The 19,375-nt window shown below is 40.8% G+C and overlaps 1 protein-coding gene across 2 annotated transcripts in view; it reads left to right on the top strand.

The window, feature by feature from the left end:
- The window catches only part of TENM3 (teneurin transmembrane protein 3), a 319,503-nt gene that overhangs the window by 261,312 nt on the left and 38,816 nt on the right, over window positions 1–19,375 (top strand). For both annotated transcript variants that reach the window (XM_073798728.1, XM_073798729.1), the window contains 4 exons: window positions 2,902–3,151; window positions 13,190–13,422; window positions 14,695–14,849; window positions 15,642–16,516. In XM_073798728.1, the coding sequence (XP_073654829.1) occupies window positions 2,902–3,151; window positions 13,190–13,422; window positions 14,695–14,849; window positions 15,642–16,516 (1,513 nt within the window). The remainder of the gene's footprint in view (window positions 1–2,901; window positions 3,152–13,189; window positions 13,423–14,694; window positions 14,850–15,641; window positions 16,517–19,375) is intronic.

Genomic DNA, 19,375 nt, shown 5'->3' with positions numbered 1-19,375 from the left:
GCCTCACCTCCAGAAGAGAATCATAGTGAGCGAATCAGTAGTAAGAAAAAGACAAAACAGAAAGACCCTTTGCACCTTTCCTAGTTTATAGCGGTGCTAAGCTCTCCTTCCTTTCCGGCTGTGTCCTGGACATCAGGTTTTAGTTCACTTTGCACCTCAGAAGGTTGGGAGCAGAGCCGAAAACTAGTGCCACGTGCAGCACATGTTTTGGAGACGTGGGGCGTCCCAACCCCAGAGGATGCTCTCTATGCCCTCTCTGGTCATCAGCAGTGTCTGAAGCCTGCTACATCGGTCACACGAGGTTTAACCACGTCTTTCAAAATGCAAAGCCATGTGCCTGCCATGCTAGTAGCGGCTCTCAATTAAATTCTCTACAATTATATTTCACATGGTTTGACATATTGCTATATTCCTCCAGTTCTTTACCAACAAAATGGGAGGAAAAACCTCTCCACATGCATTTTAGTTGTTATGAGAACATGGGGTAAAGTTCATAAGCAGTTCGCCACAGGATTTCACCCAAGAGATTATGAACCAGTAAGAAGAGTACAAGCAAAGAACTTGAGGAAAGCCCGTACCTGATACTCAACCCTCAGTGTCATATTCGGGAGGATTAAGAAACGCATAGATATTCTGCGTGTGGATATATATAGTAAAAATACATACAGTCTGCCAGAGAATAATGTATAGTTAATTTTTTTTTTTTTTTTGGCTGTGTTGGGTCTTCGTTTCTGTGCGTGGGCTTTCTCTAGTTGCGGCGAGCAGGGTCCACTCTTCATCGCAGTGCGCGGGCCTCTCACTGTCACAGCCTCTCTTGTTGCAGAGCACAGGCTCCAGACGCACAGGCTCGGTAGTTGTGGCTCATGGGCCTAGTTGCTCTGCGGCATGTGGGATCTTCCCAGACCAGGGCTCGAACCCGTGTCCCCTGCATTGGCAGGCAGACTCTCAACCACTGCGCCACCAGGGAAGCCCTTAATTTTTATTAAGATATCAGGTCAGATGTAAAAACTGGGCCACGCCAAATTCCGTCCTCCAAAAAACTGGTTATAAATTATAAAATAGATATTATTTTAAAGTGCAAGCTAACCTAATTCACAGAGAACTGATTGTGATTTCAGATTTTATCCAAGAGCAGTCTGACAAGTAGTGGCTTTTCAAAGTGACGTGTGTCTAATTGAGTAAACAAAGTGATTTGTAATCATGACAAGGTGGATGAGCTATGGAAATATATTAAGGAAGAAGAGAAGACAAAAATGTAGACAGTGACAGGTGTTTGTGCAGGTACCCTGGAACATGGAAATAAATATTCTCATGTTCATCTTTCTATTCTGTCATAATAGAGGAGAATCACGAAAGACCGATCGCTCTAAGAAATGAAGGAATAAGTCAGATGCAGTAGAGCAGTAGGCCGACTTTGTGGGACTGTCCTGATGAAAATTACAGAACTGGCTCTTCTAGGAAATTATAGTCCCGTAATTGTCAAATAACGTAATCACAGAAAGAGAGATCTTAGGGCTCATTAATGTATTCTTTGAATATTCAAGGCAAAATGCCTTTCATCTGCTCTTATGATCCAGCCTTATTTAGATGATTTTCCCTGAATTTGAATAAACCTGTTTTATCAGTCCTGATTTCTTTGTGTAGATTGGCTATGATTATTACATCACCCAAATAGCAAAGCATGAAAAAAGGAATCCCAGAATTCACCTAAAATGTGCTGAGCTATGAGAGGAGCATCATCATTCTGCTTTCTTCTTCACTTTAAAATTATCCCAAAGTGGGAGGAAAAAACACTTTCTCAAGTTTCCTGTTTGTACTTTCATGGGATTGATTCTTCTAACAGTATATCTGTTAAAAAGTATAAACAACGGGTGTTTACAGAGAATAACACATTGAGAAGGATCTTGAATGCATATGGAACAATAACAGCTGACCATCCAGTTACATCAGAGCAAAATGGAACCAGTGATCTATGTATAAAAATGGTAAATGAATAGAGTTAGAATCTCCACTCAAATCCAGTTTCTAACTGTGAAAATATTTCCTTGGGATTTTCTCTCAGGTTTTCATTGCAGACCGAAGTAGAGCAGACTGGCATTTTGTCTAAAAGCCGAATTCACTTTACATTATAACTGCCCGTCCCAGTCTTGTCGTGTCTGAAATCTTGACTCGTTGCATGCACATGCATTCTCAGGGCAGGCTGAAGCGTAAGCAAGAAGGATACTCTTCAGCAGTATAGTAGTATGTTGGAGGTTTGATATATATTTCCTACCTCTGTTTCCTATAAAGTGTATTTAACTTTTTAAAAATCAGTGATAAACTCATAAAGAAGAAATTCATATTTACGGTGCCCATTTTTATTAGTTGGATTAATATAGAATGTTTTCGACATCATTTAACAATTAGGCAAACTTGCAGTTCCCTAAAGAACATTGTGTAGAGATGGTTCTCAAACTCGGTTGCACATTAAGAGCATCTGGAGAGTTTTAAAAAGTCTCAGTGCCAAGGCTGCACCCCAAATCAATTAAATCAGCATCCCTCAGGGTGAGATCCCAGCATCAGTAGTTTTTACAGCTCCCCTGTCAGTTCCAGTGTGTAGCCAAGTTTGAGAATCACTGATGTTGAGAATTTGGGTTTTTACGTTTTCTTGTTAGTCCTTTGTTTCTTCCACCAGACGTTCTTTAATCCGGAACAGACGGCATTTTTTGATGTATCCTCTGTATCTTGCCACATAATATCTTACACTAGGTAACTGAATGGAGTTCTTTCCAAAAGCACTTTAGATGACAGTTTTCCCAGTCCAACTCGAAAAGGCAGTGAATTGTGGTTTCTAGAGTGAACACGTTTGCTTTTCATCTCTGCTCCTTTCATCTTAAGAAAAATGTGTTTTCTCTCGTCTAGGTATACTGTACAAGGGAAACGGAGAAAACCAGTTTATCTCCCAGCAGCCTCCTGTCGTCAGCAGCATCATGGGCAACGGCCGGAGGCGCAGCATCTCGTGCCCGAGCTGCAATGGTCCAGCTGACGGGAATAAACTCTTGGCCCCAGTGGCGTTAGCCTGTGGGATCGACGGCAGCCTGTACGTGGGGGACTTCAACTACGTGCGGCGGATGCTCCCTTCCGGGAACGTGACGAGCGTCTTGGAACTGAGGTATGTCTCTGCGTAGCTCGGGACTTTGATCAGAGCTAAACATGCCTTTATTTAAAAAATGTTGAATCTAACGTACTGATTCATTTATTTAAACGTACCTTTCCAGTGTTTACAATTCTCCTTAGGAAGCAGTTAAATTCTTGGTTAAAGGTAAGAAAAGCCCAACACGTATATGTTGTGCCGAAAAAAAATGTCATGAAGAACCTAGGGGTAAAGCAGGAATAAAGACGCAGACCTCCTAGAGAACAGACTTGAGGTTATGGGGAGGGGGAAGGGTGAGCTGTGACAGGGCGAGAGAGAGTCATGGGCATATACACACTAACAAACGTAGTAAGGTAGATAGCTAGTGGGAAGCAGCCGCATGGCACAGGGGTATTGGCTCGGTGCTTTGTGACAGCCTGGAGGGGTGGGATAGGGAGGGTGGGAGGGAGGGAGACGCAAGAGGGAAGACATATGGGAACATATGTTTATGTATGACTGATTCACTTTGTTATAAAGCAGAAACTAACACACCATTGTAAAGCAATTATACCCCAATAAAGATGTTAAAAAAAAAAAAAAAAAGAAGACTATGAAGTCACCCAGCGTGTAAAACGTCGCACTGATTCCAGTGAATTCTCTGTACTCCAATAAGCCATCTTTGGAATAACCTTATGATATAGGTTGTCACTCTTTTGTTTCACATGCGTTGAAATTAAGGCGTAAAATATTTTCCTACAGTATTGGGACATAATAGCAAACCAACTAAGCCTATAACTTTCAACTAGAATATTGGATCTTCAAGTTGGGTTAACCCATCAACCATAATGCCAATAGTTAAAGTAACAAGTTGCTGTTTTTGCATTGTTCATTTAAGTGTGATGATCAAAATCATCCTATTCTGTAAGTTATTTGAGGAACCTTGACCTACAAAATTCATTTCCAGTGTTATTTCTGCTTAAGTCAGCAATTTTCCATAAAATAATTAAAATCTCGGTATTCAACTCATGATACAGAAACCTTTTCTAACTATGCTTTTTTCTCCGCCTTTTTTTGTCTGCTTCCACCAAGAAATAAAGATTTTAGACATAGGTAAGCATCTTGCTTAAAAGTTATTGTATATTTTTGAATGTCCTTTTTACTTTTCAATGTGACCATCTGACATTGTTTTCTAAGAACATTTCATCATGAGAGAGGAAACTCAGTATCACAGAACATCTAAGGAATGAAAACTACTCAAATGAACTACTATTATACAACATCTTGCAGCTCCTATTGTGCAATTTATATTTTCAGGTTGGCTAACAAAGTAAATTCTGTCACAAAAAAATTAGTATAATGAACATCTCTATGTAACAACAACAAAAAACTCTGTAAACTTCAGTTACTGACTCTGAGCCGTATAGAAGAGAACATGTGAAGCACAGCTGGGAGAGTTCACGGAGAGTTGAGTTGACCAATAGCCAGGGCAGATTCTGCTTTATTGGGCCCAAAGCTTATTCAATCTGGGGGATTCTGTTTAAGAAAAAGAATCTAAAAATAGTTTACTTTGGCAAATTTTTAAAAACATAAGATCGCCTGAATATGCTGCCAGGGCCCTCATTGGTCTTGGAAGGAGCCCATACAAGCGAAGGGGCCCTAAAGGTTAAGCTTTCTTGACTTCCTGGTAAATTCATTGCTGCTGCAGTTAAAACTGTGTGTTTAAAACCCATTTATGTTTTCCTAAGTTGAGAGAATTACTAGATTTGAGTTTTAAGAAGTAGTGTCTCCACTGACATTATTATGGAAGAAAAGACTTTCCTCGAGGCTAAGAATGATTATAGTCGGAGCAAATATATAGGTTCAAAAGTTTTCCAGATTCTGTTTGCTCTGTACGCTTAGCTGAGAAGGTACGGGGCAAGCTTGTATAATATATGGACACTTTTGACTGAAAAATTTTCCTCAGGACGGAAAAAAAAAAAAAAAGGAGAAAAAAATATGTTTGCAAGTAAAGCTAGCCAAAAAAAGGAAGACATACTGGATACGCTAAATGTAGTTTGGCCATTAAAATAACTAATAAAATGATATTAGATAGAAAAATCAGTGATAGTTTATGTGACGTCCTTGAGATGAATAAATCCCCATGACTCAGTTAAACTGTTGTGTAGAGACTGACAACTAGGAAATAAAAAGCTCTGCTGAAAGATGTGTTGCTGTCACATATCGGTACGACCAGGCCTGGTCCTGAGACCTTTTCCTAAGCTCCCCCATTGATCTTATGCTACCAGCTAATAGCCCAGCCGCATGCAAAAAGTAACACGGAATTTCTCCAGACTTCTGAGCCTGCAAAGCTCTGCTTTTAGAAACCACAGCAGAATATCAAACTTTTTCTGGCCTTGCCTTCTTAGTAACTGTGGAGAAAAGAAGACAACCTGGTGTGTGCACCAACTAAATGCAAAAACACTGGAGGCAATACAGAAAGCCCATCAAAGCAGCCACCTTTTAACAAGCCGGCCTGTTCCATGCCAGGTACGGTGCCAGATACACGGTGCTGCAGACCCACATAACAGCCCTTCCGGGTTACACAGGAACTGACAGAGGCTCAAGGAGGTTGTGTATCTTCCCCAAGATACATAACTAAGAAATGGGGAGCAGAGATTTGAATGCCTCTAAAACGTGTGTTCTTTGCACTATACCACACAGCCAGTTTTCATCTGTCCAAATGGCCAGGTTTCTATGGGCTAATGCCCTGGGTGTGCAAAAAGCTAGATTTATTTCACAATCATTTGACACATTACCTAGAACTATCATCTCTCTGGGAAAACATCTATGAGGTTAGAGCTACCTTTTTTATCAACAGTACTTTATAAAATGAACTCATTACGTACTAACGCGTGCTGTTCGGCAGTGATACTCATTGTAACCCGTCTCTCATGATTCTCCCCTGTACGTTATCCTGGCTGCGAGTGGGTGCTTGCATTTCCTTTATGCGCCATGCATGTAAAATAAACTGGTTTGGGTTTTAACTTGATTTCGTCTTTATTAAGTCAGTGTTAACTGATCGCTTACCATGTGCTGGGCTCTTGGACAAATTGTAGTGTGAGACAAAGTCCATGCTCTCAGAACTCCCAATCTAGTAGGGGAAACAAGATGTGCATGTAATGGACTGAATCACATCATCAGTGTCGTTCTTTGACGCTTCATCACATCCGTGGCCTGTCCTGCGAGAGTAACTGTACAGGAAGGGATTCCTGGGAAATGGGAGCGTGGGTCGGAGGTTTCCCGGAAGGTGGGTATTTGCCGTAGCTCTAAGGTGAAGTCTGCTTACACAAAACAACCCGGAGGAAGGAGGGCAGTCATGAATAAAGTGAAACAGGGAGGAGCCCAAGCTGACTACCTGTTGGATCTGTTTCTTTTACCTTAACCCTTGCTTCCCGTTGCTTTTGTTCACTGAAAGGATACTGTCTATACACAATGGCCTGCCCCGGGGAACCCTGCCGCTCTGCCTGAATGTTAAACCAAAGTGTCTTTGTTCAGGGGAGCATCCGGACCCTGCCCACCTGCGGATGGCTGCAAGAAAGGAGAAATTAACACATCCCCTCCCCCAGGCTGGCCATTCCAGGGGATATTTCCAAAACTTGGGGCCTTTTTACTTTACTTCCTCATCTCCTCCCCGTCACTGTGCTATAAAAGAAACTGCATCCAAAGCCCGATAAGATGGTTATTTGGGGGCTGTAGCCTGCCGCCTTCTCGGTCTGCGGCTTTCCCAATAAAGTGGTATCCCCTGCCTCAACACAGCATCTCCGATTTATTAGGCTGTCATGCGGCGAGCAGGGTGAGCTTGGACTCGGTAACAAAAGAATATAGAGTAAGTCAACTTACGTGCTCAAAAGAGACGAGCGGGACATGTTCTAAGAGGAGCCCGATCCACTTCAAAATTATAATTTTGATAATAGCAAAATTACCATATTGGTAATAATGAGAGACACGGGTAGAAAGGCAGGTTAGGGTCAGAGAGCTCAGGGCCTTGGTAGCTCTAAGGAGGTCCTCTCCTGTCCTACAGGGTAACAGAGACAGTAGGGAACCATGGTCTGGCCTTGAACAAGATAGCAGCATCTCAAAGTGGCCTTTTAGGTGAATCTGGTATCAGTGTTCAGGATGACTTGAAGATCAGTTAGAAGGCTGTTACGTGAAACCACGAGATGCTACCTGAAATAGTCTGGCAAGTCATTGAAGGCAATCAGCCAATAAAATAAAGGAAGGCAGAGGATGGACACACTGTGTATGGCTGCTGAAAAAGAGGAAGATGTAGAAAATAACCAAGGCTTTTGAGTTCAAGTCATCAAACAGAGGACAAAATCATTGACAAAAATAGGGATTCCCTTCACTTAGTAACTAATTTATCAAAATTGACCTAAACAAAATGACGATATATCAGCTCATCGGAGCTTCTTCATTTAGCTTATAAATTAAAATTCTTTTCAGGTGCTTCTTCCTAGTTACCTCCCTGTATCATCTTCCTTTAGCCAGATGATAGGATCCACCTGGATTTCTCCTTATCCCCACTTTCCTGGCTAGCATAAACGTCATGAAAGGCTTAGGAGTAGGTGATAGGAAGAAAAAGAAAACTATGTCTAAATCCATGAAAATGGACAGAGAAGTCGGTTGTTAATGATTAAGTAAAGTAGGAAAATGCACGCTTCTGCTCCTCTATGTGTGTTTCATGCCCTGTCAACAGTCTCATTAATTGGACTAATGGGGGGAAAGAATGAATAAAAATATTGAATAGTAAATATAAAAACAATAGTCTTAATATTTTAAAATTCAAAATATTCTGTCATACCAAATTTATTAAGTACTTGTCAGGATATTGTATCAAATCAAAGTCTCTAGCTATACTTTAATGAATAGTTATAAATACTACCGAACATATTAAACTTTTTACATAAATGGGAGCTTCTGAAATGCTTAGAAAATAAGTTTCTTTTATATATGCTAAACATTTCCTCTTACGATGTTTATAGTGTTAGTTTGCTAACAAACCCTTTTTGTAGGCAGTAAATTTTAGCTCACTCCTCTTCCAATGCTTTAAAATTCCAAAATAAAGGAAACTAAATTAATTAACTAATACCAGCCAAGGGGCATTTAAGCATGGAGGTCTAAAACTAAACTTTGTGAATTTTATATTGCCAATTAGAAGATCAAAGAAAGGGTCAATCACAGTTCTGTGAAATTGAACCGGTTAAAGTTTAGATACAAAACTATAAAATTTTGATTCAGCACTTCTCATTGACTTAATATTTAAAAATTAAGCAGGCCCAAAAATATCGCATCCCGAAACCCTGCTTGCAATAACATAAACAGTCTTTCATTAGCCAGAAAATCACAGTTTAATTTTATACATAAATGTAATTTATGCTTCTTCAGACACTCTGTGTTCCAAGTGCTGTGGTACAGTTTCCAGCTGAAAAGATGAAAAGTGCTAATGATATCTATTCTGTAGCTTGTCCTTTGCAAATATTTCTCAAGTGTAAGAAGGTTGAATTATGACAAAATAAATGAGCAAATCTAGTCTGCATTTACCACCGGGTCTGTATCTAACTGAGGAAGATGCAGAGAAAGCGGCTTGGTAGTTGTGATGATCCAGGCAGTTCAGGGTGAGCTAAGAATCAGGCACAGTAATGTAAAGGCTCTTCACTTGATCTCAGTTTCTTTGATTTTGCTGCTATTAGTCACAATCTCAATGTTATCATAAACCTTTCTGAAATGAAACTCCCAGTCAGTCACACAAGAAGGCTATTGTACTTCTGCTGCATAGAGATTTCCCCCCATTTCCTGCACCCCAGCTGCCAGCGGCTGACCGTTTGCAGTCATCATAGCCTCCCGTGTTCACAGATGTATTACTGATCTAAAAGCTCATCACCCGTTTGTACCACCATCCCAGCCTCTCCAGGGCTTTGGCTTTTCAGGAAGGCAGAAGGACAAGAACCGCTATCAGAAAACTCTGTGCTTAGATCAGCTGTCCTTGAATCCCAGACGCGTCGCACACGTGGCTCAGAGCTTCTTGCCACCAGCCTGGCAACTGCAAATTTCCAAACTCACTTGTCTTTTCTTTTAGAGTTTCAGTACAGATCCCTTCTTTCATTTAGGGAAGGCTGGGACCCAAGAAGCAGCTCTAGGTTGCCATAGCAAGCTGCCCTGCCGGCAGTGGATGCAGCTCTCGATTCCTGCTATTCTGTGGGGAGTATTTCCAGGAGCGAATTCTCTTCTCCAGGGCCACGTGCTCCTCCACATTTGTTCTTCTGGACAGTAGAGTTCTCTGCGAGATTAGAGCCTTCACTTGGTGGACATCTTTCAAGCCACTGGCATATACTGCTTGATTTAGAAATTTCTGTGTCCTCAAGGAAGGAGTGCTTCAGGACAGGAAATAGCAAATATAAAGCACCACTTTGGACCTTCTCTTACTGCTGTCCCACTGGGATAAAAGTTATGCCAGTAAAGGCAAAGCTTATGACTCGAATGTCCATTATTTTTGGACCAAGAAAACCCATGCCCTATAGCTGAAGAGAGTGCCACTGCTACTCAAGCAACCATCTCAGAAATCTGTTGTTTTTTCTCAGAATGAGGGACATCATGAAAAAGGATGCATTCTTCATTTACCTTTATCATCATTGCTCCAGAAACAATTCAAACTGGATGTTTTAAGAAGGATCTGCGTCGTTTTAGTAGTTTAGGTGTTATAGTATAACAGCAGGACCAAGGAAACAAATTTGAACGTATCCAAATTTAGAGAATTTTTTTTCCTTGTTTACATTTTCAGAAGTCAAGTTATAGTTTAGTTAACAGTAATTATTACACTTCCACACGGGCTAGAGTTACAAGGCAAAAAGATGTAGCAATGTAAGAGGAGACAGGATACAAGCCATGTCAAGAATAGCTAGGGGGGCTTCCCTGGTGGCGCAGTGGTTGAGAGTCCGCCTGCCGATGCAGGGGACACAGGTTCGTGCCCCAGTCCGGGAAGATCCCACATGCTGCGGAGCAGCTGGGCCCACGAGCCATGGCCGCTGAGCCTGCGTGTCTGGAGCCTGTGCTCCACCAACGGGAGAGGCCACAGCAGTGAGAGGCCCGCGTACCGCAAAAAAGAAAAAAAAAAAAAAAAAAGAATAGCTAACGCTTATTTTTTTTAAGCATTTAAAAATTTTTTTAATTTATTATTTATAAATTTATTTTATTTATTTTTGGCTGTGTTGGCTGCTGTGCGCGGGCTTTCTCTAGTTGTGGCAAGCAGGGGGGCTACTCTTTGTTGCGGTGCACGGGCTTCTCATTGCGGTGGCTTCTCTTGTTGCGGAGCACAGGCTCTAGGCACACGGGCTTCAGTAGTTGTGGCACGTGGGCTCAGTAGTTGTGGCTCGCGGGTTCTAGAGCGCAGGCTCAGTAGCTGTGGTGCACGGGCTTAGTTGCTCCACGGCATGTGGAATCTTCCCGGACCAGGGCTCGAACCCGTGTCCCCTGCACTAGCAGGCGGATTCTTAACCACTGCGCCACCGGGGAAGCCCAGCTAATACTTACTGAGTACATACTGTATGGCAGGCACTGTTCTAAGGATTGTACTTGTACTAGTTCATGTAACCCTCTCAGCGTCCTATGAAATCTGCATTATTATCACCTTTACAGATAAGGAATCTGAGGTCACACAGTTAGTGATGCAGCTGGTGTTCAGACCTAGGCAATCTGGTCCAAAGGTCATGCTCATAGCTGTGCAACTGGCAAGAAAATAAAATGTATGCATGTATATTTACAACCAACCGCACAATAATTAGTATGTAATCAGGAGACAGGAAAGACTAAAGAATCTCTCCCATGTCATGTCTTCCAAAATAGACCCAGCTTGACTGAGTTGCAGCTGTGTCACCAGCTATATATACGTACCTGGAAGATCAGCTCTGTCGATATCAGACTGATTATGGGGGGGGAAAAGCCTCTATAAAATGGCTCTGAATGTTATACTGATATGTAACTTTTCACTTCATTACAGAGTAATAAACTACCGCACTAAGGAACACCATATGTCTCGTTGCATTTAAAACTTCAGGCATCGGGACTTCCCTGGCGGTCCAGTGGTTAAAGCTCGGCGCTCCCAGTGCAGGGGGCACGGGTTCGATCCCTGTTCAGGGAACTAAAATCCCACATGCCGTGGGGCAGCTAAGCCCGCCGCACCTCAACAAAGAGCCCACGGGCTGCTATGAAAGATCCTGCAACTAAGACCCGATGCAGCCAAAAACAAATAAATACCTTTTTTTAATTTAAAAATAAAAATTAAATAAAATTAAATCTCAGGCATGAACTTATAAACATGATACAATAACACTGAGCATGGCAAGTTGATCATCAGCTCTAACCCAGTAGTTCTGAAGGGCTTTTATGTCAGATGGCTTTTTGCATCTCTTTATGAGTTCTTCATATCACTTTTCACCCTTTTCCCTCATATTTACACACTCAAGACCTCTTGCTCTAACCTGTTTCTTGTCACTAAAAGATATTAAAGGCTGGAAAGGAGACTCTGAAGGCGTTCAAGCCTTTGTGGGTCTGGGTGTTTGTCTACCAACATCACCGCCACAGAGCTTTCTAGAGCCCCAGAGCCCTCTACAGACCCCATGTGTGGCCAGCTGTCCCCTCTACCAACGTGAGAAACACCAGTGAACACTAGAGCCTTTCACAGCAGAGCCTTTCACAGCAGAGCCTTTCACAGCAGAATATCACAGCAGAGTCAAGTGCACGTGCTCACCACTTAAAAAGAAGAGCATTAAGTAGTGAGAACTGCTTCATTAGAACCTAACTAGTAATGAGAAAACTACTAAACCATTACTCAGGATAAATATTTTCATGTAGTTAGATTTATACTACATATTTTAAATATCTACATATAAAATAAATGGAAACAAGCCTGTTAGTGTGTGTGTGTGGAGAGAGAAAGAGAATGAGGATAAAATCAGTAAAACCAATTTTGTCATCAAATGATTTGTGGCATCTCCGAGGTTCCTGCCTGTTGACACCTTTGTCAAGGTACCAAATCATTGAAACTCTTTTTAGAATTTTTTTTTCAGAAGGCAATATTTGCACACAGTACAAAATTACATTAATTCCAAGAATGTGGTGTTGAGTGTATGTAAGGGGATTACCTTGCAGTTTCAACTATGTGTCATAATTTGTCCATTCCTTGCTAACGTTGGTCTTAACCGTTTTTACAGGTAACGGGACATAACATATTTTACATCTGCACTAATTTAGCTTTATAAAACTGAGGTACTCTGTATTGTGAACAAATGTCTGTATGTCACCAAATTCATAGACATGTTTTAGAGCAGCTTAATTTGCAAATTTAAAAAATGGAAGTGATGAACCCAGCATTCTGACTCAGTGCGTTAGGCCACTAAGACTGCCTCCTTCTCTTGAATGGCCTCATTTTAGTATTTAACCCCATAGCTCAGAACAGACCAGTTGTCACTGCGTCAGATTACCTTTCTGGATTCCAGTAGAGCAACCCAGACAGACACAGCACTACTTTTTTTTTTCTTTCAAAAGAAGTAATTTTTTTGGAGCCAGGTGGTTTTGGTTTGATTGCAAGAAAAGACAGGAGATTTCCCTACCGTGAGATGCAAGTAAAATCACTAGTACGTTAATACTTCACTGGTGAGTTTGGTAGAGACACCCGTCCCCTGGAATAAACTTGAAGCCTATCACTCAAAGGCTGTATGTTAATGGCTTTGAATTGAACCAAAAAGATTCCGAGAACTTGCTTCTTTGTTTCAGGCTGGAAGCATGTTGCCTTGTAAAGGTGATTATTTTTAGGATGGCCGTTTCCTAAATTGTTAAATCCTCGGCAACAGACAAGGAAGGAAAGCGGTCACATTAGAAGTTGCCACCAATTCTTCCACCCGTTGATCCGGGGGGGGGGGGGGGGGCGGGGGGGAGGGTCTCGGTTTATAATTAGTTTCTCATCAACTGTTTTATTTTGCTTTCAATTTCTGTGTTTTAGGAGTAACTGTCTTTGTGATGTTTATGTATCATCTTTCTTTACAGCAGCAGCCCAGCTCATAGATACTACCTTGCAACTGATCCAGTCTCAGGGGATTTGTATGTTTCTGACACTAACACTCGCAGGATTTATCGCCCGAAGTCACTCACGGGTGCAAAAGACTTGACTAAAAATGCTGAAGTGGTTGCAGGGACAGGAGAACAGTGCCTTCCTTTTGATGAAGCCAGATGTGGGGATGGAGGGAAGGCTGTGGAAGCCACACTCATGAGTCCCAAAGGTACTGGCATTTATCAATTTGAGGATTTCTTTTTATTAAAAAAAAAAATGTGGAAAATCCAGTTAGTGCCTGATTGTGTTTCATGCTGCGTCTAATATTTTACCCTCAGCTGTGTTCTGGAAAAGGCTGTTTCACATCTTTAAAAGCTACTTAGTGTGAAACTGCTAGAATCCTAAGTTGATTTTACAGTAAATATTAGGTTCTTGGCATTTTTTATCGTACCATTTTTTTTCAACTTTTGAAAGAATCAAGCAACTACCCAATATCATTCAGGTCGCATCCTGTTCAACTTCAAGGAAGTATCTGAATTCTCTTTTTTTTTTCCATTGTCCTGGAATTTCTTTGTCATGAATGAGTCCCAGGCCTCCTTAAAAGCCATCACTGGGCTTCCCTGGTGGCGCAGTGGTTGAGAGCCCGCCTGCCGGTGCAGGGGACCCGGGTTCGTGTCCCGGTCCGGGAAGATCCCACGTGCCGCTGAGCCTGCGCGTCCGGAGCCTGTGCTCCGCAACGGGAGAGGCCGCAACAGTGAGAGGCCTGCGTACCACACACAAAAAAAGCCATCACTGAGCAACCCTATTAGCTCTCACTCAGTTTGGAGCTATTAAACTTCAGTTTCTATGCCATGGGAAAAAATGCTTGCTGTGAGGAATTTCTGGAGGTAACAAGGGCTAAAATTCTATGTGATGAAGGTTTCTAGCTTTTAAACCAGTCAGGACTGACTCCTTGCTCATGTTTTATGCCATTTATTACAGTGTTTTTTGGTTTGAGGCTTTGTGTTTTTGGGGTTTTTTTTTTTTTTTTCCATTATAGCTAGATACTATTATGTGAACAAAGACTGGAAGAAAAGTGTTGTGCTGAGTTATTCATACTAGCAAATTTCATTGTAACAAGGTCAATAAAACACTAACCTTGGCTAAGATGTGTTTTTGTTAGAATATAAAGTCCAGTGTAACAGAATAGGACCTGTTTCTATAATTTATAGATGACAACACTGTAGTCTTTGTATTTAAAACACAGGCACTACCTATATGATTCACACACGAAGGACAGATTCTTACAAATTTCGGTTCTTTATTACATTTTACACTTATACGTAACATGAATGCCTATGTTGGGTTTTTCCTAATGTGTTTGCAACCTGCAGTCTTAACTTGCTGTCTACTGCCCATGTTATCACTGGGGTTAAATGTTGAGTTTCGTGATGGGCCTGAACATTTAATTAAAATTAATCACTTTTGAAAGATTAATAACTGTTACTTCTCTTGCATACAGGAATGGCGATCGATAAAAATGGATTAATCTACTTTGTTGATGGAACCATGATCAGAAAAGTTGATCAGAATGGAATCATATCAACTCTCCTAGGCTCTAACGATCTGACTTCAGCCAGACCTTTAACTTGTGACACAAGCATGCACATCAGCCAGGTAGTGAAAACATTACGCCCAATTGTCTGTTTTTCTTCTAAGTGACTTGATTTCCTGTGTCAGTACACTATGATGACACTGTGTTAAACCGCGTGTGGCATGGGCATCAGTCGTTGTGGTAGAGCCGTTCCACTAGAATGTGTCTCAGGAGCTAATAATGAAAAGTTATCTTCTTCTCCAGCTCTGCACTTGAAGAATTCAGTGAGATACAGAACAGTTATCACTAAGAAGTGCTAATCATTTGTAGTAAAATACCAGTAAAGTAGCAGCATGCAGATATTCCAAAAAGAACGAAACAGCTTAAATCTCTAATCTTTTGATTGCGTGAGGTCCTTAAGTAGTAGAGAGAACCCACTAGGGTTAGTCCTCAGGGACTTATATTTAGAATTAGAAACTTTACTATTGGCCTGATTAAAAACACAAGGGAACAGTAATGTATTCATAACCTAGAAAGCCCCGCACTGGGTGATTGTTACTGCTAAAAAGAACAAGTATGTTCACATCTCATTGATATGTGTTAACTCACTACTTATGATTCATTTGCTATTTGGCTAGAACTTGCAAATCTTTCAATGAGCTGCATTTTTAAATAAAATTTTATTTCCTACATTTGTCTCCACTCAAAACCTTTTAAGTTTATTTCACTGTATATATTTTAAAAACAATTTTTAAACAGTTTACCAAATCAATGGTAATTTCCCCAGATTTCCCCAGTGAATTTCTAATTTACTCTTCTGGCAAATTAACAGCAGCTCAGTAACTGAGTAACCAGACCATTTCTTTTTTATGAAGGTACGTCTGGAATGGCCCACTGACCTAGCCATTAACCCTATGGATAACTCCATTTATGTCCTGGATAATAATGTAGTTTTACAGATCACTGAAAATCGTCAAGTGCGCATTGCTGCTGGGCGGCCCATGCATTGCCAGGTGCCAGGAGTGGAATATTCTGTGGGCAAGCACGCAGTTCAGACGACCCTGGAGTCGGCTACTGCCATTGCTGTGTCCTACAGTGGGGTCCTGTACATCACTGAAACCGACGAAAAGAAAATTAACCGGATAAGGCAAGTCACCACAGATGGGGAGATCTCCCTGGTTGCTGGGATACCGTCAGAGTGTGACTGCAAAAACGATGCCAATTGTGACTGCTACCAGAGCGGAGATGGCTATGCCAAAGATGCCAAACTGAGCGCTCCGTCCTCCCTTGCCGCCTCTCCGGATGGTACCCTGTATATTGCAGACCTAGGAAACATTCGGATCCGGGCTGTGTCAAAGAACAAGCCTTTACTTAACTCTATGAACTTCTATGAAGTTGCCTCTCCAACTGATCAAGAACTCTATATCTTTGACGTCAATGGCACTCACCAGTATACTGTGAGTTTAGTCACTGGCGATTATCTGTACAATTTTAGCTACAGCAATGACAATGATATTACTGCTGTGACCGACAGTAACGGCAATACCCTTAGGATTAGACGGGACCCAAATCGGATGCCAGTTCGAGTGGTGTCTCCTGATAACCAAGTGATATGGTTGACCATAGGAACAAATGGATGTTTGAAAAGCATGACCGCTCAAGGACTGGAATTAGTTTTGTTTACTTACCATGGCAACAGCGGCCTTTTAGCCACTAAAAGCGATGAAACTGGATGGACAACATTTTTTGAGTAAGTAAATCAAAATTCTACTCTGATTATAAAATACTGTGATATAATAATGTAATCTAAAATAATAACAGTATAATCCTTTTTCTGTTTATTTGTTCGTTTTTATTGAAGTATAGTTGGTTTACAATGTTGTGTTAGTTTCAGGTGTACAGCAAAATGATTCAGTTATACATATATATATATATATATTTCTTTTTCAGGTTCTTTTCCATTTTAAGTTATTACAAGATATCGAATATAGTTCCCTGTGCTATACAGTAGGTCCTTGTTGTTTATCTATTTTATGTACAGTAGTGTGGATAATAATAGTACAATCTTAAGGGCAAGTGGGATTCAGCTTTTTGGGGGGCCTGGAGCTTCTGTAATTTGGGGATCCCTTTTTCTGAAAAAAAAAAAAAAGACAAAATTAGACTCAGGGTCTTGGAAGGGACCCAGGCAGGTGGGGAGCCCTGAAGCTTAAGTTTCATTACCATCGAGATCAATCTACCTCTGCTTAAAGATTAATTTAATATTTTACTTCATACAGACCTAATATATTAGCAGCAAACTTTTGGGGAAACATACTGCAGCCTTGGCTTTAGGCAAAAGCTTTTGGGGTTTATATTTGCCCGTGTGCTAAAGCTGACTGTTTGGGGAGCTGTCACTGAAGGGAAACTTTAAAAACATTTACAATGAACCTGGCTGAACCCATCAGCACCACAGATAGAAGGGCTTCACTTTTTATCATCAGTTATTGGAGAATCTAAACTCCACCTATAAGGACCTTACCGCTAAATGCAAATGAAATAGCTGGTCACTCTGAAAGCATATGAAAACGTAGAAGGAGCGTCCCGCTGGGGTATTCTACTAAATTTGTGGAGGCGTGGCCCAGGCAACGTGCTCTTTGAACAGTCACATTTTGTGACTGTGTAAAGTCACTTTCCATACTTGTTCATTCCACTAACATTGCACAGATCATAAGGGGAAATCAGATGTGCAGAGACGGCATGCTGACCAACGCAAAACACTCCTGGAAATGAATATTGAGTTCCTTCGTGGGACGTTCTCGATGAAATGCAGAAGCAAATGTACTTTCTGTAGGAACACAGCTCCAAAATTATGAGAAGAGTCAGTAGAAAAAAATGATCCAATACACAAATATTTTCCATACAACTTTTCTGGAATAGAACTTACACATTAGGCTTAGTTCTCCTGTACCTTGGATTGCTTTTCTTTTTTTCACAGATTCCCTTTTCATAAAATGAATGTTACCCAGCAGCATGATTTTGTCAGCAGAACAAACCTTTGCAATTGAATTACATTAAAATTCTGTTCTTAGCATTCCTTTTGCTCATTTTAGGATCACAATAGGAAAGGAATAAATTGGAAGTTAATGGCGAGCACTTCCTTTCAAAGTGATAGCAGGCTCTGTTGCCAAAGAGGTGAAAAAAGAGTACAGTAAAAATGCTCCCATCAGATGAGACTGGGCAGGAGAGCTGCTCTGATTATAAGATCTTCAGGAAATGATGGTGGCATTTGTAGGGTTTCGGTTTAAAAGCAGGGGCGAAAATAGAGAAATAAGGTTTTAGTACAGTCTAGGACTCAAGCTCTGCTCTGTGAGCCATGTTTGAATGTGTTCTTATTTGTTCCCGGGAATTGACAATGCACAGAAGTTCGTCACGTGGGTTCCTACTGACGCATGGACTTCTGCAACACGCATACAGGTTCACTAATGACCTACAATGAGAAATGGATATACTCCATTGGTGGAGCTGATGTGGGATAGTATAAACAAATTTGGGATTTTTACTTTTTTAATATTATGGTACACAAAGAAGACACATTTCTCTAGTACTAAACACTCTCCAAGAATTTCAGACTTAGTGAAGAATCAACATGACTGCTAAGGTAGAGGCTGAGTTGGCAAACCTGTCTTGTGAATGTAATGGGCAAGCACTGTTTGCAAGAATGAAAGTTTTTAATTAATTAAAATAAATCACAATGATATTTGCACTAATACAGACCCATTACACATCATATTTAAAGTATATCTGTTAAGTCTTACATCTAGATAAATTACAATAAAGGCAACTATTCCAAAAAGCATTATTGAAGTATTCCACCAAATATAAACATCATAATTATATACACACACGCATATAAACATGTGTTTGCTATAACTTAAGAATATAGTAGTTTACAGCACTTGAGAAACAGCTTTTCTAATCAAAGAAACAGAAATATTGCTTTCAAAAAAGTGTTTTTGTTAATTTTCCTTTAGATGTCTGCAGCAAAGACATGATTTAAAAATTTCCAAGAGACATTTGTGCACTTTGCAAAACAGTGTATTACTGTACAAGACAGGAAAAAAAAATAGAGCATTTAACCTAAGTAATTCAGAATCATCATATCAGAATGACAAATGATCATTTTTTTTGATCATTTTTTTCTTTCTGTACGTTCTTATAATTTAGCTGTGAATGAGCAAGGGTCCACCCTTTCTAAGGGTGAGAAACATTAAAACACGTTCAAAAGTAAGTGCGTAAAGGAGTGTCATCGTCAGGCAGCCCCTCCGAAAGCACCCTCTGGATTCTGACAGAGTGGCCCCTTTCTGTCTGTGTAAGTCTGAGATTGTTGATGGACACACTCAACCCCCCACCTCTACTCGTCAGAGCCTTGACAACAACAGTTTCTGCTTATTCTGTGCTGACTCGGATATATGAGACTGGATGTGAAGGTTCTAGAAGAGCCAGAGGGGACTCTGAATCCCTGTCAAGCTTCCTTGGTGTTTGTCGTTACTAGTGAGCTGGCAGACTCCCAGAACCCTAGTACATGTCTGTAATATTTCCCCTCACGTTCTTATAGTACTACATGTCTAAT

The sequence above is a fragment of the Tursiops truncatus genome, chromosome 21 (assembly GCF_011762595.2).
Source record: "Tursiops truncatus isolate mTurTru1 chromosome 21, mTurTru1.mat.Y, whole genome shotgun sequence".
In the NCBI taxonomy this organism is placed as follows: domain Eukaryota; kingdom Metazoa; phylum Chordata; class Mammalia; order Artiodactyla; family Delphinidae; genus Tursiops; species Tursiops truncatus.
Note: the sequence above shows the minus strand (reverse complement) of the source record. Positions and strands in the feature narration are given on the sequence as shown.